The 26,488-nt window shown below is 41.4% G+C and overlaps 1 protein-coding gene across 2 annotated transcripts; it reads right to left on the bottom strand.

Annotated features, from left to right (window-relative positions):
• Window positions 1-1,483: 1,483 nt before the first annotated feature.
• Window positions 1,484-11,463, bottom strand: AGA (aspartylglucosaminidase). 2 transcript variants are annotated; one of them, XM_036121883.2, is made up of 9 exons: window positions 11,253-11,463; window positions 8,990-9,143; window positions 8,346-8,458; window positions 7,214-7,326; window positions 5,863-5,977; window positions 5,056-5,109; window positions 4,041-4,140; window positions 3,207-3,340; window positions 1,484-1,745 (listed from the first exon to the last, which is right to left on the bottom strand). In XM_036121883.2, the coding sequence occupies exons 1-9, from the start codon at window positions 11,377-11,379 to the stop codon at window positions 1,645-1,647; spliced, it is 1,011 nt and encodes a 336-aa protein (XP_035977776.1). In that variant the 5' UTR covers window positions 11,380-11,463; the 3' UTR covers window positions 1,484-1,644. The 2 variants fall into 2 exon arrangements, with proteins under 2 accessions (XP_035977776.1, XP_035977774.1); XM_036121881.2 differs by having other exon boundaries at window positions 4,041-4,148; window positions 5,034-5,109; window positions 11,253-11,462.
• Window positions 11,464-26,488: the final 15,025 nt, after the last annotated feature.

Below are 26,488 nucleotides of genomic sequence, written 5' to 3'. Positions count from 1 at the left end.
GTAGGATTATTTCCCTAGTAGTTTACAGGCTACCATTAGTAGCCGCTTATTCCGGATTTCAGATTCTAATTTTGAAGAATCTGATTTGGTGGGCTAGTGTTCCTGAAATGGAGGTATTTGCAACATGACCTCCAAAGGCCAAAGCAGCCCTAAGACCAAAGAAAAAGGCCAACAAGTTCAGCTTGACAGGAAATGGTTTATTAAGGGGACTCAGGGAGAGAAGTGTGTCTTGGGCAGCTGAAAGATGAGTAGAGGTCCAGAACCCTACCCCCTGTAAAACCCGATTTTTATAGCCCTAGAGGCTGGGCGACCACCTGAGAGGAAATGTTTGAGAATCATAGTCCGATCTCCAGAGCTGATTTTTGCCCCAAGGATGTACTTGAGTGTAGTTAAAAATAAAGTGTGTGTGTGTGTGTGTGTGTGTGTGTGTGTGTGTGTGTGTGTGTGGCAGGGGCTGTGCTCCAGAACTCTCCAGGTCACACAGCCGTCCCCAGGACACATTGGTCCAAGATGGCATTAGTCGGGTTCTCACACCTGAAGCAGAGGGTGTTTGTGAAGAGGTTCTCCAGACAGTTACACACAGCAAGGTCTGAGAACAAGGGAACTGAAAGCATTCTCAAAACTATAGTTCTCTAGCCCTAAATTATAAAGAACATTAAATATTAAGAGGCATCGAAAAAATCAGAGCAGATCTACAGTTTGAGGACAATATTATACACACAGATTTATGTACAAGATAATGCTTTTGAAGGAAAAGACGATGCTGAGAAGGCACATATACAACTCTCTGGCTGTCAGCCAGATAGTTGACCAAGTGCCAAGGAAAACGATGCCCAGCTAGCCACCATTTTCCTGCCCTATTTCCAACTGCAATCACCAAACTCTGCACAAGAGGTTAGTAATGCTGTCGTATCGATCAAGTTCCCTAAAACATTTTCAGAACAAATTCTCAATACTAAGTATTAGTAGCTAAATGATCAGGGATTTTTGCAACTAAAGAAGCTTCACACATTGAGAACTCCATCAGAGGGAAAAACCAAAGGAAATCAACACAATTGCTCATCAGATCTGCCCATACCTTTGAATACGTGCAAAACAAAACCGCCTTTATTATTAATGGCATTCTTTCCTCTTCAAGCTGGTAGGGAACATTATGTAAAGCTGATAATCAGTGATAAGAGACCCATCACTGTAAGGTAATGAAACTGAATCAGGGCTAATCATGCTGCAACTCACTGGTATTTTGTTCTTTGGGTCTAAAAAACTTGGACCCTCTAATTATTTTAAGTATCCAAATGCACATTATTTCCTTTGTCCTTAATACATCACTGTGGAAATAAATCCCCAAAGTAGCCATGTCTTGAAACTTTGAGCAGAAATCCAAATATCACTTAAAATTTAAACATATACAAAATACATGCATACATATTCATGTTCAGGGGATAGACAAAGCTTAAATAACAAGATCATAAGAACCACGTCCGACAGAGAAAGGGAAAGTGCTACTTCAGCCCACGTTTATTTTTGTGCCTATTTATACAAAGAAGGTAGAATGCATGAGGCATAGGATACGACGACAGTGAGTAACCTTTTCAGCCTTTGTTTCTTTCCTCTTTAAATATAGATGCGGACGGAAAAGCTGGATTAGATGCAGTCTACTTTTTCTTCAGTTGGCTGATTTTTTAGAGAATTATAAACCATGAAACTGAACTGAGTAAATGTGGGAAGTTTACTGCAAGCGGCACCTGGGGCCAAGAAAAAAGAACGTTGTCTGGGTGAATAGAGGATGCACATCTTTACAACCAATACACACACAGCTGCTTTGCCTGGCTGCTGGCTGTCGTGGACCCCAAGTTAACTGAGCCACACGAAGAAGCACGCTCAGTCCTGATAAGCTGACCAGCCATGAGAGGACAGAACGGCGGGGGGGGGCGGTGGGGAAGCCATCTCTTCGAGCCTCAGAATACAGGCTGATTTTCTGCTTGTATACACACATGATATCTTTAATACTATTACTTCACTCTGGTTTCATATCCTTTTCTTAGGAAAAATTATTTAGGCAAATGCCCAAAATTTTATTTCCCTAGCCACTAAGGTATGCCCATGATTCAGCCCTAATCCTCCCCTCCCCTCGCTCCCTGTTCTTTTCTATTCTTCTTCCACAGGAAGATCTCTTTGTCAAAAGATACTCTGTGTCTAATCCAGCTCCCCTTACTGAAGCCAGTTTCCTGCCGCCCTCCCCACCTATGGCAATGGGGGTCTTTCCCCTGCCCAAACACCTGCACGGTCCCCTTCTAATGCCATTGCTTTAGAGAACCAGTCAATTTTAAATTCATCTACAATTACATAATTGTCATTTTTACATTTTGTTAAATCCAATTTTGAGCCTTCTAAGGTTTATTTCATAAGACGGAATCAATTGAACTGACTCACTGTAAACATAAAGCCTGCCCCTCCCCCCCATCACTTTTATTGACCTGGGTATCTCAGTACTTAAAAAAGAATAAGGAATTCCTCAAACAAGTTTTTCAAATACAGAACTGTGGGAAGTAAAAGATCAAAGGACAATAATAAGCAGTCTAACCTAATACGTTATATTGATCAGTAAGCTGTGTATCTTCCTCATCTGAAAATTCCCTAATGAAAAGCAGCAGTGGTTGATCTTGAAACACTTGGAAACTGTGATAGGCTCATATGGAAAGTGAATGAAGTAAAGGACATGCCTCAAATGCAGTGTAAAAATAATTCTGCCAACTTCTTTGGCTTACTAATTAGTAATACGTTTGGTACCTTGGAGCCCCAAGAAGATCTAAATGACTGAGACATTAATATAATGAATGGAAAAGAAGCTGGGAAGACAATTTGTCCCTATCGACCTCTAATTAATAAAAGCATTCGACTAGAGTAGTCCATGTCACCGGGCACCAGAGCTGAAGCTGAATACACGGTGGACCCATGTCAAAGAGAAGAACTAGGAGCCAAACACTGGGTCATGAGCACCGAGAGTCAGCCAGAGGCGGGGGTGTAGGTATATTTAAGCACTCTTGGGGGTCTTGGCAGATCAACGATTAACAGTGACCCAGTGTCTACCTGATACAGTCCCTGTTTCCATTGTATAGGAGCAAATTACACTACAATATTTTAAAGTGTATGTTTTCAACAACATTTACAAGTTCACGCAAATACGAATTCCAAATAAAACTTACCATAACTTCCAGTCACATTGGCACATATAACAGCCCCAAAGAAGTTTGGAAAATACTTCTGAATTCTGGAAATCACTTTCTGGCAAGCTATGGTTGGATCTTCTCCTCTTCTCATATATTCTACAGCTTGGTAGCTGATTTAAACAGAGGCAGAACTTTTAGGATCACAGAGTCAACAGAGTCCAAATTTGTTACTTGAAGTTAGAAACCTAAAACCATCAGAATTGTCACAGTTGATAAAATACCTAAGAGAAGTCAGTAACTCCTGTTACCTTCAACTGGGAAGGCAAGTAAACCTAGATACAATGTCTATCTTTTCAACTTATCTACCCCTTCACTTCAAATGAGGACTGTTCTTTTTGGCTCTGGCTGGATAACTGTTACTTAGGAATGACAGCCAGAAGTCCTAAAGAATAGAGGTTATGTTTAAATAAGAAATGGCGCTGCAATTAATGGGGGAAATGGTGGGCATGTGCAAGACATTCGGCTGTAATAGTCGTCTTCCAGGAATTAACTGTACACAGTGACTGTCTTTCCTACTTTTATCATCAATTACCACAGTTCCTTTACTCGGCGGCCTTACACAAATGATTTAAATGCATCCTAAGTATTCTCATCTGGGAAGTAAAGCAAGAAATATTCTATTTCAGAGGACGATGATGACTTAAATTACCACCATCGAAAATGACAGAGGCAAAGGGCATGGAAGCAGAATTTCTAGAAAGCTCTCATGCACACAAAACCAGATGGCCTGGCACCAACGGTTATTTTCTGTCTTGACAGACGCCATCTCCTGTCAAGATCTCGAAGGGTCCTAAACGGGAGGAGTCCCACCTGGGTAGAAAGCGCATCAGTATATCCCCATCGCCAGTGGCCGCGGCCGTTCCCGCGCTGTCATCCGCGTAGGCACCAGCTCCGGGTATTGGCGAATCTCCTACTCGACTTTGTGAGGGCACGGCACAAAAATTCAGGACAGGAGATTAAGTGTGAATGCCACAGTATTTTAGGAGATGATTCAACAACAGGGGATGTTTCTACTTAGCCACTGATGATTGTTCTAAGTAAAGTCTTCATCAGAACATGGAGAGCAAAGATTTTCACTTGTTTTTCAACTAAGGTTTCCACACACCTCAGTTCATGATATAAGCATTAGATGCCAGCCAGTTAGATGTCAAGATGTCACAGATTTAGTGACTATTCAATTACCACCATCCTTTGTCATCGCATTTCTGGACTATCTCAATAGGTTCCGATTGGTTTTCCTCAGCTACAGTCTATTCTTGCTTTCTCTCTCATGTGCCAAAATTTTACCAAGGTTCTTCCTTGTAATAAACCTTGGGTGTTTTTCTACTATTTTAAAATAAAATCCAGAAATCCTTAAACTGACTCAGGACCCCCTGCAATGTGGCTTCAGTCCACACCCCCCCCCCCCCCCCGGGGCACCTGACATTCATGCAATTTCTTTTCCAGCAGGTAGGAGCCCTGAACCGAGCACGCGCTACCCCAGGTCTGTGCGTGCCTTAGCCTGGATGCTCCCTTCCCTCCCTGAGGCTCCGGCTCGGCCCCTAGCATCTCCCTGCTGGCCTCTCCCCAGCCAACTGCCCCGCTGGCTCAGACCACCCTGCCATCCCTGAGCTCCATGGCACCGGCTGCAATGCCCAAGCCTTTGGCACTTAGCAGATACTCAATTATTTGCTTTCACATTTATCTATCTCAGCGGTAGGGGTGGGGTTGTGCTTTACATTTTGCATCTCTCACTAGCACCTTGCACATGCTGGTTTGTACTCAATGCGTATTTGCAAGATCCGTTCTTTCAGAAACACTAACCCAGGTATTTTGAATTTTATACCGTTTGTAGACGCCCCGGCAGCAGTACGTCCCATCTTATCGACTACAACCATGCCTAAAAGTTTAAAAAAAAAAAAAAAAAATCATTGTAGGTGTAGGCTCTGAGGTTTACCTCGAATATAAACAAATACTTCAGCAGCTGGTAATACAAATATCCTCACTCAATAATTTTGGGTAGAAGAAAACAGGAAGCTCAGGAATGCTGAAAATTACACCACTTGCCTAATGTGTACTGTTTCAGACCCCACTGTCAGAGCATCATCTGGCAGACTTTCTATATCCTTACTCTTCAAACTGCTCAGTTACCTTTCAAAGGTAATTCCAGAGCAAGTCATTGACACAGAATAATGGAAATTTTCAACATGACAGCTCTAATGTGGCAAACAATATAAAATTATTAAAGAACTCCGTATCAAGCAGGGGCGCATGGCGAGCTCAGTCGGAAGAGCACGTGATTCTCGATCCAAGGGTCGTGGTTGTGCCCTATGTTGGTATAGAGATTACTTAAAGAATAAATAAAACCTTAAAAAAAAAAAACCCAACGTATCAAGTAAAGATTTAAAAATCTGTAAGTGGCTAATCACTAGATTTTAGGGGCCTTGTGTAAGTTATCTAAATGCATAGAGACACAATGGAAGGAAACCGTGTGTACGGGCACCCACCTATCTACAAACAGGCTTACCTGGCCGTGCAAGTGGTTGAAATCACCTTCTGGCACATAAATAAGGACGAAGGAGTTAAGAACTACAGAAAGGCAATTAAAAATGGCTGAACTTTAACCATAACAATTATATAAAAGGCAAGTTACCAATTGTATCATGACCGTGGTTATCTCCTGTTTCTTTATGGGAAGGACCTTCTTGCTTTAAGATACTAGGTGGTTTGTAAGGCCCACAGTATTTTGAAGCATCTGGGACAACATTCTGTGAACAAGATTTAAGTTTTAGTTTTTAGGAAGGTTCATTTTACAAACTGGCAAGTAGTCACATACAATGATGAAACACTAGCAAGAAACCCAAAAGATGTCTGGTAACTGAAAGGTATGAATTAAAAACCAAAGATTAGCTAAGTCTTATGTGAACGGATGGATATAATTTATTTTAATACTAGTCTAGTATCAGAATTACATAATATAGAATCCACATCTATACTGTCTGGAAAAAAACCCTAATTTTTCTCTTTATATGGCTAAAGTTCTCTGCACGATGGCAGACAGGAATGAAGATTTGTGTATTAGATCTTAATCCTCAAAGGAATTAGGTACACAGCCTGACCTTTAAATTTCAGAATTTGTTCTCTGGCCAAAGAAGAATTCTGAGATTTAAAGCAAAATCTACTTTAAAACGCTCTTTATTTCAAAGCTAGGTTCATGCAAACATATTCTAAGTTGTACTCAGATTCCTCTATGGATTTAAAGACACAAGAAAAGGATTAAAACTCATAAATTTAGGTGGTGCATATGGATTAGTATTTAATCAGGAAACCTACTGCTCAGGTCTTACTCATTAGTGCACTTGCTGCCTCCCCTGACCCAGTTTTATACACTAGCCTCTTTCAAATGCTAACCCCTGAGACTCACTGGTTACTCAAAGGTTATTAGGGTTTGGGAGAAGAAACAGATGAGAGACTAAGGTAGTTCACAGAAGGGTTCTGGATGGCAAAGACAAACAGATTTATGCTAAAAGTCCCACTGATTTAAAAATAAATGACCCCACCACTAACACACTAGCCACCTAATAATATAGATCCAGTCAACAGGGCAAGATACTGGGTATACTTCATGCAGACAAAATTTAAGAAATATTTTAGACAAATGGTTTCCAAACGCTGATTTTTTTAGACTTGGAACCTTGTGTTGCAAGGAAATACAAGCAGAGCTGTTCTGACCGAGGCCACCCACTCTTGCCCACATCAGTGCCGTCCCAATTTGAGAACTGCTGCCAAGATCCAGGAGTGTTCCACCACGGACGTACGTGCACGAGAAGCAGCTAAGGAGTGTTTGGGAACATCCACGCCCAGAGAGTCGACTTAAATCGTCGGTTCTCAAGTGCAACCAGGGTGATAACCAGCACTTTAGGCAACAGGTAGCCAACAAAGAGCAGATGGGGTGTCGCTTCATATTTTCTAGTGATTTACTTTTAAAAATTGGGTCTACATACCCTCCAGTAATTTGGCTGGCAATTCCGAGCAAGCCAATCTGAATGAAGGGCTCGAGAAGTATTGGTAGATAAGTCCTCACTGATAAACCCCATACTTTCAGCAAACTTGGTGGCTGGAGATTAGGAAGAAAAGAAAAAGATAAATTAAGCATTGCCTTCTAAATAAAATACATATACAGGAAGTGTTCTTGGTCAGCAGTCTCTCAAGTGGGGTACACCATCCCGGGGGGCACACGACAACTTTGAGAAGAATATTCAGACACGAACAGTTTTAAGGACATCAGTTTCTAGATCTCAACTGCCACGTAATTCCTAAATCTGATCTGCTTGAGACCCTTGGGGTGTATATTGTGACAGTTATTAATTCTCTTTTCCATCCCCCTTCCCAATCTCCCTTCTTGCACACCCCACTCACAAGCAAGAATCTTATTGTTCTAACTAGGGCGCAATGCCCAGCGTTGAGACACCAAACAAAGAGCCATGTGTGAGTAACAGATCTTTTAGCTTGTCAGGCAGTTTTTAATTCCATCTTTTGGCAAAAATGAAGGACGCCTAACTGTGGAGTTATTAACTAATTCATCATTAAAAAGTATTTTTGATTATAGGTCACTGTACGATTTTTGGTATATAATATGGAAGACGTTCAAGCAACTGACGCTGTCATAGCAATACTCTGGTGCCCGTCTTCGGACGAGAAGAATGCTCTGTGGTCTCACCCTGATACAATGAATTCAGGGAGAGAAATGTTGCTGGCTCATGCTTCAGTCCAGCAATTACCTATCTATAGATAAGGAACCAGGTTTTTTAAATCCTTTTTTTTTTTTTTTTTGAGCACTCATAATTTTTCTGTTTTATTTAGCTTCCCTAGTCAATGTCTCTACCCTCCAAACCTTAGCATCCATTCCACCATGTTATCCATGTTTAAAACTTTAGCATATTGTTCTTTATTTTTTCCTATTTTAAAGATGAAGAAAGTGTGAATTTGGAAGTTTAGTAACTTACCTGACAGTAAATAGATATTAAGTAAAAGAGCTAGAATTGGAACTTGGGCCGGCTTTGATCGATTTTATTTTTTCACAGTGAGGAACAGAGACAGAGGGCTAGATAAAGCTTCAGTGTTGTAAAAATATACCTGACTCTCCCACTAACAGCGTGTGTGCTGTATGTTCTAGCACTTTCCGAGCCACACCGATCGCATTTTTAATTCGCCTGAGATCTCCTACCGCTCCTACGTTCATAGTAGTGCTGAAAGAAAAAAGTGCATGCGATTGATTAAGGTACTTTCACAGGTTCAAAGATAAAAACAGTATTGGTTTACCTGGAGCAACAGTTTTGTAGGATAAATTCCACCGTCTTAACGTTACACACGACAGCACATGCATGAAGTTCATACAAATTCCCACAAGCAGACAGATTAAGGAACAAACAGCAAATCAATCTACCACAGTACCGTCATTCTCAGTTTCTCCTGACTCATTTTAAACGTGGCTTCCAGAAGTGGTTTTAAGGCTTTGGGTCATGCAAACCACAGCTTACGGGGACGGCAGGTCAATGATGGTCTACCAGGGCAGACATCTTTTCAAAGCTTGGGATTGTGTGTGTTCTAAGAAGACTACCTACTTCCATGTGATATTTCTATTATGATGATTTTCTTTCAACAGGGAGGGAAATTCCTTGTATTTGGACAGGACATGTACAATAAACTAGGGGTTTTGACCAGACAAAGCTTACACACGCCTGTCTTGCTCTCAGTAGAAGGTTGATTGATGTTCTTACCCGTCCATGATCATGGCGTCCAGTGTGGTTTCTCCAAGCTCATCGGGGCTCCCTCCAAAGCCCACACTGCCGTCACACTGCTCCCTCTCACACACGGCACAGCCCTGCTCAACTGCATCCAGGGTCGAGCCTCCAGATGCTAAGGTCCTCCACGCTGTTAATCAAATCCTGGTTTATATACTGATTTTTTTTTCAGTGCCAAATGCGACAAACCAGAAACGTTTTGAAAACTCATATAAAAGAAATTTCACATTTACACTAAGTTATTCAGAATTTTAGTTTAGTAAGCGTGACAAAGGAAGGATATAGACAAAGTTGTATGATGCAACTATTTACGGCGAAGAATCTAAAGACTGGCTACTGATATAAAGTGAGGGGTGTTTTTTACTTGCTAATATTTCTGTGCTGTGTAAGAAATGTCTCCTCTCCTTCAATTTTCTAAGTGAAGCCACTAAAAGGCAGTTAAATTGAAAATTCATTAAGTCAGTCTTATAAATTTCTTCTGCATCACTAGATTATCAAAAATATATACAACTAGGGGCGCCTGGGTGGCTCAGTTGGTTAAGCGACTGCCTTCGGCTCAGGTCATGATCTCAGGGTCCTGGGATCGAGCCCCGCATCGGGCTCCCTGCTCGGCGGGAAGCCTGCTTCTCCCTCACCCACTCCCCCTCTGCTTGTGTTCCTGCTCTCGCTGTCTCTCTCTCTGTCAAATAAATAAATAAAATCTTTAAAAAAAAAAAAAAATATATACAACTAGTACTTTTATTGAGGTGACATCAATCACAGCAAGTCTCAATAACCACACCCTAACAGCAATAATGACAGCGTGGGCTAGGCATGGCTTCATCCACTGATCTGCACAACAGCTTTTCAGGTAAGTATTGTACAATTACTATCCTCATTTTAAATAGGAGGAAGCAGACCCAGAGAGGTTAAGTAACACGTTCAAGGTCACACAACTTTTAGGTAGCAGAGTCAGGATTCAAAAGCCCATTTTGGCTCCAGTGGCCATGATTTTAGCAGTACTTTGTTCTGTGGAGTCCCATACATTGAGAAGGAAAAAAAAAAAAAAAAAAAAAGATCTTTGGTGGTCAATGTCTTATTAATAAAAATAGAATTCCGTGAAGGGAAGGTGCTATTCCTGGTAATTTTAAGTATTACTACTGGACCGACAGGCTTGAAAGTGTATTTCAAGAAGTTCCCCTTTCACTACAGGCGGCCTTTCTATGTCCCCTGCCTTAGCCGCTGCACTTCCTGCTCTGTGTCCTCATCGCTGTTCATTTCTCTCTCACAGCCCTGTTTGCTCACTGAATCCTATGCGCCGCCTGTAACATACACTTAGCTGCACCAAATTCCGGAGTCAATTCTGCCCCAGTAAGTTGTATTGGCAGCCTCAGATGGGAGAGGAGGAGTCTGAAATTACGCTTGGGGTAGTAGGTCTCGGAATGAATGAGACAAACACACAATACATGAATAAATGACAAGATCATGGTATGTACAGGATTGAATCAAAGCACAGAAGATAGGTACCTAACAGACTGGGCATAAGGGCAGCAAATCAAGGAAGGCTTCCTGAAAGAGGTGACACGTAAGCGGTTCTCAATCTTGGCGGCAAATCAAAATCACTTAGAAAGCTTTAACAAAACAAAACACAGAGGTCCTTTTCCCAGCAGTTAAATGAAAATCTCAGGAGGTAGAGCTCAGGCACGGGTACTTAAGCTCCACAGATGATTTTAACGGCCAACCACGACCGAAACTCTGTATTCCAGGTGGCAAATACACAATGTCAGCATGTAACAACAACAAAGTAAATGTAAAAAGAGTATGTATGCTTTGGGGAATTAGTAGCCTTTTGCAAACTGCAGTTGCGTTCAGGGTACCGGGAAGAACGGAGGGCTTAGAGAGGTGGAGAGACAAGAGACGGCCCCCGTGAGAGAATGGATGTCAGGGAGGACCGCGGAGGCGCCCCCGGAAGAGTCTAAGCAGGAAGGCCCTCACTGCTGTAGGTCAGCAACCTGGTGGGAAACAAGGCGGCGCGGGGCTGAACGGAGGGCGGGTCGTGACGCGAGGAGGCCCTGAAAAGCAGCAGTGGAAAGCAGGACTCGGGACCCACCGCAAGAGGCGCCGCGGTGGAGCAGGCGCGGGAGAGCCTGGGCGCTGAGGCTGCGGAAGGGCTGGCCCCGGCCCGCGCCAGCCCGCCCCGCCGGCGCCCGCCCCGGGCCAGCCCCCGCAGCGCAGGCCCCGCCCCGGCCGCCGCCCGCACCTGCTTCGGTTGCATTCTTAAAAGGCCAAGTGTTGAGGACCAGGGGCAGAGGGCTGCAGCTGTGCAGGAGGCCCGGGCCGAGCAGGAGCGGCACCAGAAGCAGAGGGAGGCGCCACTTCCGTGCCATGGCCGCGCGCGCGGAGAAGAGTCGGGGCCGCAGCTCAGCGGGCCGCCCGCGCTCGCGCACTCGTGATCCCCGGCGCCCCGCCCAGCCCGCGGCCTCGGCGGCTCCCTTGGGGCGCGGGCCGCGCTCCCGCTACTCTCGCGAGACCTGGCCTCCTCGGGCCGCGGGAGCGCGGGAGCCGCGGGCGCTTTCTGGCCTGCGGGGGCCTTGGCTCGGTGCTAGGGGCTCCTTAGGTCGGACGCAGGTTTTTTTTTTTTTTTTAATAGTTAACCAAATCATTGCTTTCCCCCGTTGTGAAAGGCAGACTGAGCCTAGAATGAAATTATGCAGCCCTGGGTTGCACGACCTGGGACTATTTTCATTTGGTTTTCGCTTATTATCCTTTAAATGAAAAGTTGAAGTAGACAAATTTTCAAATCCAAAATGGGCTCGGGGATCCGTGGCCTCAGGGGTGGTTATGCAGTATGGGCGAAGCAGGCTTGCTTACAGCCACAGCTTTTCGCAGGGTGTGCTCTCATTGGGGATCCCCGAGCTGAAGGCAGAGCAGACAGGGACTCTGCGGGGCTCGGGGAGGTGCACGCACCCTCCTGGGGCTCCGGGGCAGGGACGGTTCCGTCTGGAACGTCCTCCACCTCGTCCCTGACACCTTTCAGTGCTCAATACAGGTGGGCTGGAGACTTCGCGTTGTTAAAGGATACGCTGACAAATATTAAAGAGTTTGAAAACGAGTTTTAAGTAAATACACTGTGCAGGATATTGTGGAAAACTTCCTTTGTAAACGTTTACTTACATCTTTTTAACTAATAGGGGAGGTTTGGGGGATTGATAAAAAGAATAGGTGGCCTCTGAATTGTTTCTAGAGCCGCATTTCTTGTAAAGGCTTGATTTGGAAGACGCCACAGCTGTATTTAATTCCTCAAAGAATTGGGTTGCATCCTGATGATGTTGTTTGGCTGACCCCCGCCCCCCTTCAGTTCTGTTACCCTCAATTTGCATCTTTATATCAGGAAGACTGTTTTCAACTGAGATGGAAATCAAAGCATTCCTGTTTTCTAGATTTAGGGCTGTGCGTCTTTCCAGTGTTTTAATAAACCTTCTTACAAAAGCTTCAGCTTGTTTTCCATCCCTCTGGGTACATAGCTTCGTTTTAGATTAGGGGAGACGGCGTAAAAACTCCCTGTCAAGCTCTGATTATCAATTTTCAATGTGGCCACCTTCTGACCATAGAGCTACATTAAAAACAATCCTTTTGAATGTCTTGTCAGGCCTCAGCTGAGACAAACTGTAAATGCTCCTGACCATATTGAACAACCCTTTAGACTTTAGGGGCGTCCTCAAAAACGGTGCAACAGATATTACCCTCCCAAGATCCAGAGGCACTCTCAAAGATAACCAAAAGAGAGAAAGACAATTTTCCTGAGAGCTGGCAACAGCCAGTAAGACCACAGGTGCAAATGGCGTGCAAGCTGCATTTCTGAATAGCCAGATTTTTGGGGCCCAAACCTGACAGGTGCCAAGCCAAGTTCTCAAGACACAAAATGAGACAAATGAGAAGGCAGCAGCTGTACCCAGGAGAGAAAGGATTGACAGCCAGTGGGTACCTAAAAGCAAATTCATGTGTCACAATTCAAAGATCTAATACTTGAAATGTGTGTGTGTGTGTTTTTTTTTTTTCCTGCCAATCTGAATTTGGAAAGGAAGGGACGAAGTAGAATTTTACCTTCCTCTCTCAACCAGATACCACAGATGGAGATCTGGGAAAGCTGACTTTGGTAAGAATTCTTGCCATTTGCCAGCTTCTGCCATTTGCCTAGGATTCTGTCTGTAGGCTGCAGGGGGAGTGGAGTGTCCCAGCTGGTCTCCTCCTGGCCCCCAGAAACTGTAGAGGAGGAAAAATTATCTTCCCTACCCCCTTTATGATAGTGCTTTGCTGAGACCCCTTTTATTCTAGGGCAACTCCTAAATGCATTAGATTATCTAAAGTGGTTTAAAATTCTCCATTGTAGCTGCTGTAATTCAAGATTATTTTTGGTAAGTTTAACCTGCTTGCTCAACCTTAAAACAAAATTTTATTCACCCAAGGCCTCACACTGGACCCAGTCCAGCTTAAGCCAGACCCAGTCCCACTGCGGCCAGTTTAGGACCCGGAGCACCTAGCGTGCTTTCAAAGTCAGACCCGGTCCAATTTCTAAATCGGACCTGACCTGGAAAAAGAAACTCTCAAATGAAGTTTCTGAAAGCTCCTAATGCAAAAGCTGCGAATCCAACAGGACCCTCCCAGCACCTCTGGAGGCATGGGAAAGCAGCGGAGCTCAGGGGACTTACAGGTACCTTCACGTGGTTGCTTGTTCTTCCTTCTGTGCTCTCTTCTGGCACCGGAACTGTTAAAAGATAAAGTGAGGCATATTGAAAAATTTGAGTTCATTTGACAAAAATTGATTCAAATTGGGCAGCATCCAATCTAGCAGATGGAAGGGAGCTCAGAGGAGCCGTACAGAATCAAAGACTTCTATAGGGAGAATGAGGCGGGGACAAGGAAAGTTAGAGTAGGCAAAAAAGTGGGTTAATTACTCCAAGGTTACTTTCCTTTCTGGGGTTGGCAGGGGACAATCAGGCAGAACGCGTGACTAGTGCAGATCAGGAGGTTCCTGATTGACTGGTTTAAGTTTCTGTTTCTGGAAGAGCCAAGACTGTAATTAACTCTTGGTTTGGTGACAGAAGCCATAGCATAAGCAACTTCATTTTTAGACCCGTTGCCTTGTTTTTAGCAACGCGCATGGTAGAGATTGCTCATTTTGACAGTTTGGTTGTCTAGGCGCACGGCTCGGCATGAACCAGTAATCCCTTTGGGGCTCTGGGATACCTGACTCTGTTGCCAGAGGAAGCCACATCATCAAATAATTTTGACAAGCATTTACAAATTTATCCAGACTTTTAAAATATTAACTTGGTGGGAGTTGCGAGGTTTTCAAAATCTTCAAGGCTCCATTGCTACGAAATCAAATACACAATTTAAACAGCGGATGATAGTCTGGAAAGTGTATCCCAAGGTGGGGAAGTATTGTAACGGTAGATGCAATTGAAGAAAAGTATTATAAATTTCTACTGTGGGATTTTGGAGGAGAAACAAATTATTTCTGCTGGTATAATCAGGATAAGCTAATGCTATGTGAAATTTAAAAGAGGGGGTGAAATAGGATAAGAAAGCAAAGAAAACAGACATTGTGCATTGAATTAATTTTCATTAGCACCTGAACTGAGCCTTAGTTTTTTGCTATGTCAGGAGCCAGGACATGGCTTCAGAGAAAAATGGTGTAACACAATACATGAAAATTTGGTCTCACTGCTCACTGCTGCCTGTAGGTCCTCCCTTGTAATTAAGTCATTTGTGTTTCTTTTGGCTAAAAGAGCCTGAACTTGGTCACCTCCACTCAGCCCACCCTTTTTTTCCAATACTATTCTCTCCCCACTTGAACTCAAAATTCCTAACAGAAATGCAACTCATCTATTGGTTGGAGGAAAACGGCTAACTTATACTATAGTGGGAATGTCTGAGAAAGGGTATCAATAGGTTGGCTTCCCCAAAGGTATTTGTATTTAGAATAATTAATATGCCACCTCAAAGGAATCTGACTTTTTGGTGGCTTTTTAGCATCTATTAAAATACCCAATGGGTCCACTATCCAGTTAACTTAAACTTAGAGTCATGTCTGCAGCTCTGTCTTAAAGATGTTAACATACTCTGGATATTTGCGTTCCTTCTGGATTGATTTTTCTTTGACTAACATTTGGAGAATAGTTTTGAGTTTTAGTCTTGGAAGTACCCTCATGTTACTCTTAGGTTTTCATGTAACTGGATCCTTATGCTTTATTTTGAGGTAAATTTAAATGAAAAGAGACATCAATTGATTAATTAGGTAGCAGACCTTTTAAAAAATGGTCCAGGGTTTTCCCAGCATCCTTTTCAATTTTTCATTCTCTTAAATCATTTACTATACATACCAGCAGAGATATGTAGCATTACTGATAAAAGAGTTAGTTATATGTTATTTTTATTTAAGTTTAGACTGCATTACATAATTTTTTTTTGGTAAGATGTTTATGTTGCTAAATAGAACTTACGTAAAACTATCAACAGGATAGAATAGACTCTCAGGGAGATTCTCAAGACGTGGATTTTAAAACGCAGGACAACAACCTATCAGCCGTGGCTTACTTATCTAATCTTCCTGAGGCACTCTTTCTTTATCTGAAACCAGGAGAAAATAAGAATGTTCTACTTTGTTTTATAAAGTTTTGCGAATGAGGGTGGGGATGTGAGAGAAAGGTTAAGTACTGTGCAGATTGAATAAAATTCTTTTGCTTAATTGGCATTTACCCAGCATCCATTAATTGATGTCAGGGAGGAGGTGGTCCAGAAATGTACAAAGCAACAAAAAGAAATCAATTTGCGACTCAGAAATTTCCACAGGAATTATAAAGAGTTGGCCAGATACCTATAATGCACTTTAAAGTAAATACTTAGAATTTCCTTGACTGTCTTAAATGGGAATTAAAAATAAGGTTTTCCGCCGACTTTGAGCTGTCTAAAATTTGGTTTAAATGTTTATAAAAATGGTCCATTGCTGGGTTGTGAGATTTCCGAATGTCTTAAGAACATCATCCTCCAGTCTTACCAAGGAGACAGCCTCAAATGGAACATTAAGCGATGTTACAAATAGAGTCTTCCTGTGTGGGGTGAGGAGGGGGGTGCAGGAGGCTGCAGTCTCCCCTCCATTTCCTCTAAACTTCATGGCTTTCAATTTATCAGTCTCAGAGGGATGGAGAGTTGAGTCTCTCCTGATAGCATTTGAAGCTGTGGTTCCACAGAGGATTTAACGCTGTAGTTGCAGGGAGTCTAGGTATTTCAAATCTGAGGCTTAAAAAACTAAGCCATCCCCTCCGGCTCTTGCACTGATGCTGTGAAATCCATTTGAGAAACATGCCCATGTTTTGCTACTTGTTCAAAGCTGTAAGCATGACTTGGCATTGAAATAATAATTTCTTTTTCAGAAACTCCCCACTGAACTTGGGTTATCTAAATACAAGTTACTTATTTGATTGGCATTTGCTGTTGACAGTTTCGCAAACTATAAGTAATGATTGCTGCTAATGTTAGAGCATTTGTGGTTCTGTTTCTAAGCTGAATCCATTTTGGCATTAATCTGGGAACACTTGAACGTTACTCCCTGATTGTACATTCTGGATGAAATTAGAGTATCTTTCATTGTACAGAAATAAGTGTTATTGTTCTACAAATGAGAAAAGAAAATATTCTTCCTTCCTGAAATACTTTTCCCGGTTTATGCCCCTGAAACTGTTTGTCAAATCAATGGCAGATTCAAGTCACAAACTTGTTTTTGACTTTTTAACCTTTAAAAGTCAGCTTAGTGACTTATAGGACTAAGACTGTATATAGTGGAATATTGGCCTATTCAGTGACTTCTTCTCAAAATAATTTATATACAATGTATTTTCAATTTGTAATGTTAATACTGGGCCAGAGCTACAATAAAGTTATCAGAACAAGGATATAGTAGATCATTTTACATGGTGTAATTTGCTTTTTTATGATAGTTGTTTATAATGTTATGATGTCTTCATGAACATGATCCATTATAATCATAAAGGCCTAGGGCAATAGAACAAGATTCACGGTACCTTCTGACCACTTTAAACACTGCTTTGACATTGTTAACTAGTGTCACAGATGATTTTAATGAAGAAATTTAACAATAAAAGCAAAATTCCAAAACAACGATGACTTACAGTGAGTCCTCTCACTGTTCAAAATAAGTCTTATGCTGATCATAATTTAAATGGAAAAATATTCCAATGAACAGATGTATCCTGTGTATACCTATCCAACTAGTCTGTTACTTCCCGGTGGTTCATATGAAGATTTATAAGAAAAGATTATCTTACATGTGACTTAGTATTTATTTTTCCATGTTTTAGAAATGTACATCTTCTTCAATGATCTCTGTGTATGCCAACCCTTATAGAAGATCACCTACCTTTTAACATGTCAGGTATCTGACATGATATCTGTTTGGTGAAAAATCTTGACGTTCTATTCGTTGTTGTGTAACCTGCTTTTTTATTTAAGGTATCTTTAAGCTCTTTTCATGTCACTAATATTCTTTATACTATTTTAAACCTTTATATTGTGAAATGTAATATAAATCTAGAACAGCACATAAAACATAAATATACAGCTTAAAGAATTTTGCATAAAATGAACACCCATATAATCACCACTCATGTCAACAAATATAATATTCTGAGCATCCCAGAAAACCCCTAACTGCTCATACAACATCACTTTTAATGGAGGTATAAAATTCCTGTATGACTGAACCAAAATCTATTTTCTACTGCCTTTTAAATTGTAGGTCTTTATATATAAATAATTTTTCAGAATTAATCTGTCCGGCATCACACTGAGTTTATACGATAGACTGTAGCAATTAAAATAGTGTCACGCTGGATCATGGGTGAAGGTGAACAGAAGGAATTTGGGACTCTTGCATGGCTCAGGTGGGTGAGCAGTTAAGTTCAGTCTATTACTAATAGTTGGGTTTCCTAAGAATCAGGGCAGATTTAGAGATTAGGCCAGTCTCTGTATTCAGGTCAAACTCAAGGAGTCAGGTGGTGTGAGGGCATGATGGTATCACATGAAGTCTCACTCCGAGGAAGGGGCTTTGCCCCCTCCCACCATCTTTACCATTTTCTCCTGGGCGCAGGGCTAAGTAACTGAACTGACTCGCCCATCACTGCATCTCTAGCCCTGATGGCACTTGCTGGCGTAGGTGCTCTATTTCCCAGACGGCTCTGTAATAAAGGCTTAGATCAGACGTCTCTGAAGTCTGAAAGTCATAGGTTTAGTGTTATGATCACTGTGATTCTAAAACTTTGTAGCAGCTTTAAGTGCTTGCAGTATCAAAGAAGAGAAAAGTTGGTGGTTTTAGAAAAAAAGGATTTACCTTTTTTTTTTTTTGCACAAAACGGTGAGTGTAAAAACTGTCGGCATTGGTTCAGTAGCTCTAAAATGTCAGAACTTACTTGTTGCCTTATGGTCACAAGTCAGCTACTGTTGTTCCAGACACATCCACATTCGACCCAGGGGGTGGGAGGAAGGGCTGCTCTCAGCCCCAGCCCACCCTCATTAGCGGGAAAACGGAAGCATTCCCAGATCCTGCCGGCAGAATGCTGCTTCCTTCTCATTGGCCAGAATGATGTCACTTGGGGCCTTTTCAGTGAGACTCAACAACGCTTTTTTTTCTTTCCTTTCCTTTTTTGTTTTGAAGTCCAGATGTCACTTCTGGGTCGGTGTAGTACATAATAGGAATAACACAGAGAGAGAGGTCGGCTACTGAGGCAGCCTTGAGAATTCAAGACCTTTGTAAATTTCTAGAAACTTTTTGAAGGACTTTGGACTTCAGCAGAGTGTAAATATGGAGTTCGAGCCAATCTTATTTAGATCTCAAGGATCAAAGGCACCTCATTCAACCTCAGAATTATGACTATGGCGCTCAGCAGGAGATTGAGAGGAAAAGGGCAATTCTCCCTCTGGGATAAAAAGATGGTTATTTTTGAGAATAAGAGATTAAAGGGAAATGGGGGACTTACTGCCTGATAATCTTGATCTTTTCTAGTAGTAGAAATCGCCTGCCAAGATTCTAGCAGGTTTGAAATGGAATTGGTGACGAGAAATTGGTGAGGGATTTAGAGGATTCATTATGGGAAGTCTCATAAAGATGGCAGTAATTGAACAACAGAGACTGGGGAGCATGAACGAAGGTCCGTTTTAAATCAGAGAGCCTGATATTGGTGAATCCTAATTATCGCAATCTTGCCTTCCTCCAGTATCGTTTTTAAGGAGCCTAAATTATAATGCAGAAAGTGAGAATTATCCCTATTTGGAGAGGGAGTCTACTTGGTTTGATGGGGAATTTACTGGTATTGCTGATAATGGCAAAGTCCAGACTGAGCCCTAAGCTGGGAGAGAGAGAGAGTGTGTGTGTGTGTTTGATGGAGGGTTAACACTTGGTAAGTGGAAGGTTTTGAGAGACTGGAAATTCTGGTGAAGGTAGAGTGCCTCTTTTTGTGGAAGTTAAGGACTAGAAAGTTGGAAAATAAGGAGGTTGTAATAAATTACAACAGTGCTTTTCACATACTGCTGACTACTGCATTCTGGGCTTTATGGTAGATTCACTCCTTAAACTGAAGAGGGGAAATTACAACCTGGGGCAGCTTTAGCCTTAGGATCCCCAGCAGGTGTTGCTTTCCTTTTTTTCTCCTGTCTTCCTTACTTCTTCCTCCCCCCCTCCCTGTCTCCCTCCCTCTCTCTCCCCCTCCTTCTTTCCCTGCCCTCTTCTCCCTACCCCCATCTCCCCCCCCCCTTTCTTCTTTTCAAAAATATTTATTGGTTGCTTTTTATGTGTCAGGAAGGTTTTTATGTATTATTAGATACTGAGGTGAACTCAACAGACAAATCCCTATGCTGGTGAGACTTCCCTAAAGGACTGACCACATAGATGGGATGCTGAAGAGCAGTGGAAGCCCCCAGAGGAAAATGAAGCAGCAGGATGAGTCTGCGCCGATGGGATGCACCGATGGGTTGGGTGAAGGTGACCAGAAATGGTGAGATTGTAGGTTTTGAAGGAAGAATGTGCAGACTTGCTAAGGGTTTCCTGTGTGGTGTTAGAGGAAGAAAGGACTGAAGTTCCTTACCAAGTTGTTTTGGACGATGTGGCCAGGCGTAACTCAGGATGAGAAATGGGATAAGGAATACATTTTTGACTTTGGATACTGAGTGACCTTGGCATTGATTTCCTGACTGGAGGGCTCCGACACATTTCTGATTCTTAATGAGGGTGACATGCTTATTGCTCACAGTGGTCTCAGGAGGAGAAGTAGAAGCCAGACTGTCCTGCTAAACTGTGGTATCTTCTTCCAAAGAGGAGTCCAGTGCCTGGCTGGCCAAACACGCCTGGCTAAGTCAACTGGAAGATGAAAAAAAAAAAGCTGAGGAAATTCAGAGGGATCCTTTTTCCTTACTGCTCCTATTTCCTTCCCTGTTGAGGGTATTCACTGAACCCTCGGCCTCTCTACTCCTTTACTCTGAGTGACTTTTTTGGTGATCAGTTTGGGAGACTAAATCAGGGTGGGGGGCTGACTTATGGCCCTTTATCCTTTGGAGGCTGAAAGGCATGCAGGGGCTCTGTTCTCTGCTCAGGCGTGTTCCTTCCGGGCTGGAACACCTTCCTGTGTCTCAGAGCAGTTCACGCACAGGCCCTCCCGTGAGGGCCCCCATATTTCAGGTGAAGGAACTGAAGTTTACAGCGGTTAAATGACTAAAAGTAGCAGTGAGATGATCTATCCAGGTCTCCTTTCTACTAAACGAATGTTTTGGTTTTCTTGTATCCACAACGACTTTGGATATATATTGAGGATATGTTTTCTTTGTGTCACTGGGGTGGTGCATACATTCATCAAAGTTTGAACAGCGGCATAGGGAACCCCAGTCAAATTGTGAAAATAGAAAACTTACCTCTCTATATTTGATTAGTTCAAGTCTTGCACATCATTCATTTGTCACTCACTCGAAATATGTCAAATTTTTTCATTCACGTCGGAAGTGTACTCAAAAACACATTTTCCTTGAGAGTTGCCCTTCCTGCAGGTTTTTGTTTGTTTGTTTGTGTTTAGGTGCTGAATTTTGGTATTAATTTTGTTATGTTCATCATCTGGTGATATTTGTGACTCAACTAGGAAATGAATAATAAAATCCCCAAATTGTTGAAGAATTTCTATAGCAGCTGCTTTCTACCAAGTACCTTTTAATTCCTCCATCTTGGCAGAATGCACTATCTATCAATTATCGCAAAATTTTAAAAGTCTCCAGCTTCACAATGAAAACTATGTTGTGCTTATTTTTATGTGAAGGGAAATCTAACATGGTGAGTACCCAGGAGAGTCATTATGGGCAGATAGCAGTACAATATGAATGGCGCTGGAATGGTTCCATGTGGCGGTAAACTCTTATCTCCAGCCAAGACCCATCAACACAAATAGAAGGAATGTGAATTAGCCGTTGAGCCTGTGCGTTTACTATTAAGAGCAACTGTGCAATCTAGTTTTCAAGACCCATGCTACCCAAACACATTTTTCTGCATTACATAATGTTATCATTTAAGTATTGTCATTCAAATGTGAAGACCAGCTGTGCATTTCAGGACACAGCTGTCGGGTTGAGGTGCAGATAAGCCATCTGGTGCTTGGCTCTGGGTGGTTAAATTCCAGCCGGGGATTTAACTTCATATCCAGCTGTGATAAAGTAAATTGAAGGCTGCATATTATTCTTCAGAAATCACTCCTTTGGGATAGTCTGCAGAAATAAATTTTAGCCAGAGGTGTCATTGATTGGTTCTACACTTTCAATTATCACAGTGGCCAAAATAAAGCCAGACAAAAAAATTGTTCGGTCATCTCATTTTCTTTGAGTGAAATAAAACAAAATAGTTACAGAGAATGAAGCTGTTCCATCTTCTTCAAATGATTTGCGTAAGGGACAAATCTGCAGGTCAGCCGTCTGACTTTCTTCATCTCTCCGAACAATGAGAGGAAAAGCCAGGTGATCTGTAAGGGCTGAGTTCGACAGCAGAGGTGGTGATGAGCCTCATCGTTCTGTCCGTAGCGGAGTGAAAGAGGAGAAAGCAACACGATTTTTCACCTTAGTCATTGCTGTGCTCAGACACACCCCTTTCTCAGTTCCAACTGTTTTCAAGGGGAAGATCATGAGACAAAAAATGAGCAGCAGCAAGGAGAAAGGGAAATTTACAAAAATTCTAAATTGACAAAGATTTGAAACACAAACTACACCTCTTATTTTCAAATTTAAACTGTGGACAGCTGTTAAATTTGAGACTAACTCTTTCTGTTCTTTTCATTTCGAATACTTTAAAAAATAATTTTATTACATGCTTTTGTACCTCACAGTGTAGACAAATGAAAAATGAAAATTACTGCTACTTGGTGTCAGAGCTTTCATTATTTGACTTAGAAAATTAGTTTTACCAAAGTCAGACCATGCTGTTCAGTGATGGTAAATAGCCCTTCTTCTTCACAACAAAAAAGTGGCAGATTGATTGAGAAAAGTATAAGGAAAATGAATATTTAGTGACTTTGGCCATTCCCTTTGTGTGGATTATTTCTTTTGAAAATGGGAGATGGGAGAGAATCTCCTGAATGAGTGAATCTTAAAAGTACTTGAAATGAATATACATGTATATATAATCCCTATGTTATGTTATGAAACTACCTGGGAAAAAATGAGTAGTCATGGAAATTATCCAAGGAGACTTGATGTTTGTACGAAGGGACATGTTGTCGGGTCAGACCCTCCACAATAGAGGGAATTTCTTGTTGTTGTTTCATTTGTCCTTACTTGGGCATGAGCTTTGTTTCCAATTAGGGAATGTACTAGCAGGTGTGATATTTTTGGTGCCTAAGCGTGTCAATATGTTATGTTATGTGCACAACAATGACCGTGATGATGAGTAGCTACCATTTATTGTGTACTCACTGTGAGCCCAGCACTGTTCTAAGCATTTCATGTGTTAATTTACTAATCCTCTCAACACTGTTATTATCCACACAGTACAGATGAGGGAATGAGACCCAGGGAGGTTAAGGAACTTGCCCAAATTCTCATAACTAGTAAATGGTACAGTCAGAATACAAATTCATAATGTCTGATTCCAGAAACTACATCCTTCTATCCTAAATTATATTGCCTCCAAACTATTATTTGATGTTAGTCTATAACATATTATAGAATATATCTAATTGGGATCTCATAAACAATCAGGATTCAAAATGAACAAATACATAACACACATGTGGGGCCTCTCTTCTTCTTAAATAACCAACCAAAGAGGTGAAGTTATTTTTCTATAAGTCAAAGCTTTTCATACTTTGCAAAGAACTTGAGCAGAGCAATTTGGAAGATTATTAAGTAAAAGACAACAGAATCATTTAGCTACTAAATCACTAATTACTAAAATGGGTACTGGACTATAGAGAACAGAGTGGGTTTGATTAGGAGGGTTACCTAAATTATACTCAGACACATTTTAAAAAGTTTTGAAAAATGAAGGACAAAAGTCTCCACAAACATATATACCCTGAAGATAGCACAAGAGGAAATGGATTTTGCTCACAAAAAGGAAGTTTGGGTTTAGACATAAATAAATCTTTCCAGGAGTGTGTGAAATAGATCAAAGCCATAGAGACTCACTTGGTACTGCTTATCATAACTCAGGCACCCTATTAAATGTAAACTGGATCATTAAAGTTCCTTCTACCTCTATGATTCTGTTGAACTTGACCAACACTCCATGCCACATCCCCTACCCTTTAAATTGATGCAACTTGCATAATCATTGGGAAAATGCAAGAAAACCAGTATTATTAGCATCCTTTAAGAGCTGAATGGTGGTGTTTTCCAATGCATTTTAAATTCCTTCTGCAATATTGGAGGTGAACATGTTACCAAGACCCAAGTTCAGCTGCTCTTTCCTCAAGAGACCTGTTTTGATTGGAAAGGAATATGAGCCTTATTCAGGAGGCTGGCCCACCTGGGGAAAAGGCAGACTGCTGTCTAAAGGTCAACTTTAAGGTTTCTGCCTGGCCCCAGGATTTTTAAAGGGGTGTAGGGATGTTAATTAGTAAAGGGAGTACAGTGGTCTGTAACTTTTCTTGATTACGTGCAGACTCCATGGTGCCAGTGACAAATATCATCCCGGTGCTCAGAGCTTGTGCTTGGAGGTCTGGTCCTTAGTGTCTGAGAGTTGTACAACAAGGTCTGGTTTCTGTTTCATGACATGCAGAAGTGCTCTTTCCTTTCTCGGAAAGAATGCATGATCTATAAATATACAAAACAAGGTTGGTTAATCAATTACATGGGCTAAAGGTGCTTGCTAAAGTTTAAAGACTACTGGGTTGGCTAGAGGGGCCAAGGCAGCTTCAAACTCAATTAAATGTTACCAAACATGAGTTGGTTACTCATGGGTTAACCTATTCATGAATTAGAAGCATCTATCCAAGTACTAGTTTAGGCTAAAAAAAAAACACATTAAAAAAAAACCCACATATTTTTCCTAGGAAAAATTGTAATCACCAAGATTACAATGTAGTAAAAGACATAATCCCCTCTGAAGGAAAGATTTTAAGCTAAAATTTTAACATAAAATGTATATAATCACTTTATTACTAGTTGGAAAGATGAACAAAAGAAAATTTTCCTTGGGGCCAAAACTAAATTATCTGAAACAGTTACTTGACATTTATACAAATGATAAATTTTATGAAGTACTCCTCGATCTTAGAAGTGCTTATCTATGTCTTTCAAACCCTATAATAATCATATTACTATTATCTGAACTTTCCACATTTTCTAGGTCCATCTTAGTTATGAAAGTTACCCTATTGGTAAAATAGGGCTCTGAGGAGCATAAAGGATCACTTCATCATTTTTGTTTATTTTTTGAAAATACAAAGATATGACTTTGCAACACTGTGACCAACTCATTTGAATATATATTCTATTAGGTCATAATCTCACATATATATAACTTGCTTGATCTTATTAAACTTCTTTAAAAGTTATTATTACTTAAATAATTCATTCTCGGTCACTAAAACTTCATTCCATCTTCCAAAGTTCTTCATCCCTTTTAATAGGTTTGATGAAATTTCAAGGTCAATTATTTTTGAGGAGAAATTGAAAAAAAAAAAAGAAAAAACCTGGTCATGATGAAGTCTAAGGGATTAGGTTATTTAAGCATGAAACATTTCTTGACAATGAGGTTATTCAATCTTAGATATTAGAAGTTACCTTCTTTGGTGTTTTGGTTATAAACATTCTCATTTATCTGACATGAAGTAAATGTAATAATTTTAAGGCTTGGGAATGGAGTAGATGACCTTAAAAACTCATTCCATGAACATAGGTATGACATATACATTATCGGGCATGAAGTGATTAAGTAGTAACTATCTGAGCCACTATTCCCAGAGTAGAAGAGATTATTTAATAGTGACAAATAGGAAGTGTCATGACACATTTGAGTGTGTCAAGTGGAAGACTTGCAGGTGACTCTTCCCATCCGAATGATTTTGAAAGCCCAAGCCTCCCACCATACCCCCCAGGACAATGCAGTTCCTTTGAGAAATTATAGACATCCCAGACTCTGGCTGGAAATACAGAGCTGAAGTACTGTACCATTAAACCCAGAGCCTAATTAGAAGAGCGCGAACCTTTCATGTGTATTAGTTGATATAGATTCATGCTTAAAAAGTACATCTGAGCAAGTGCAAGCAAAGGTAAGATTTATTAATAAGGGGAGTCAAAAGTCAAAGACTTATTCTTGGTGTCTTGGTGCATAAGAAGCAGAGCAGAGCAGTTAAGACTATATACCCTGGACTCAGTCTACGTGCATCTGTTCCCACTGTAGAAACTTCACAGTTTGTTGGGGCGCCTGGGTGGCTCAGTCGTTAAGCGTCTGCCTTCAGCTCAGGTCATGATCCCGGAGTCCTGGAATTGAGCCCCGCATCGGGCTCCTTGCTCAGTGGGGAGTCTGCTTCTCCCTCTCCCTTGCCCCCCCACCCCACCCTGCATCATGTTCCCGCACCCTCTCTCTCTGTCTCTTGCTATCTCACTCTGCACCCTCTCTCTTTGTCTCTCGCTATCTCGCTCTTGCTCTCAAATAAATAAATAAAATCTTTAAAAAAAAAAATAAAGGAATAGTTTGCCTGTCCTTGACCTTCGTACAAATGAGTCTGTACAGTTTGTATGCTTTTGTGTCTGGCTTCTTTTTTTCAATAACATGCCTGCGAGATTCATCTACATCATTGCAGGGAGCCATAGTTCTTTCTTTTTAATTGATGTGAAACATACTGTTGTACCATTTATCCATTGTAGTATTAGTTGCATTGTTTCCAATTTGGGGCTAGTTGCTATTAATGTAGTTCCTGGTAGACGTTAGCGCTCATTTCTGCAGTGTGT

The sequence above is a fragment of the Halichoerus grypus genome, chromosome 3 (genome assembly GCF_964656455.1).
Source record: "Halichoerus grypus chromosome 3, mHalGry1.hap1.1, whole genome shotgun sequence".
Classification (NCBI taxonomy): Eukaryota; Metazoa; Chordata; class Mammalia; order Carnivora; family Phocidae; genus Halichoerus; species Halichoerus grypus.
This window is presented reverse-complemented; position numbering and strand designations above follow the sequence as displayed.

Coding starts and splice junctions, on each gene's coding strand:
- AGA (XM_036121881.2), bottom strand. CDS start 11,379: ATGGCACGGAAGTGGCGCCTCCCTCTGCTTCTGGTGCCGCTCCTGCTC. Junction 9,144..11,252: donor TAAGAATGCAACCGAAGCAG/GTGCGGGCGGCG, acceptor TTTGATTAACAG/CGTGGAGGACCTTAGCATCT. Junction 1,746..3,206: donor CAATGTGACTGGAAGTTATG/GTAAGTTTTATT, acceptor TCTTGGCCCCAG/GTGCCGCTTGCAGTAAACTT.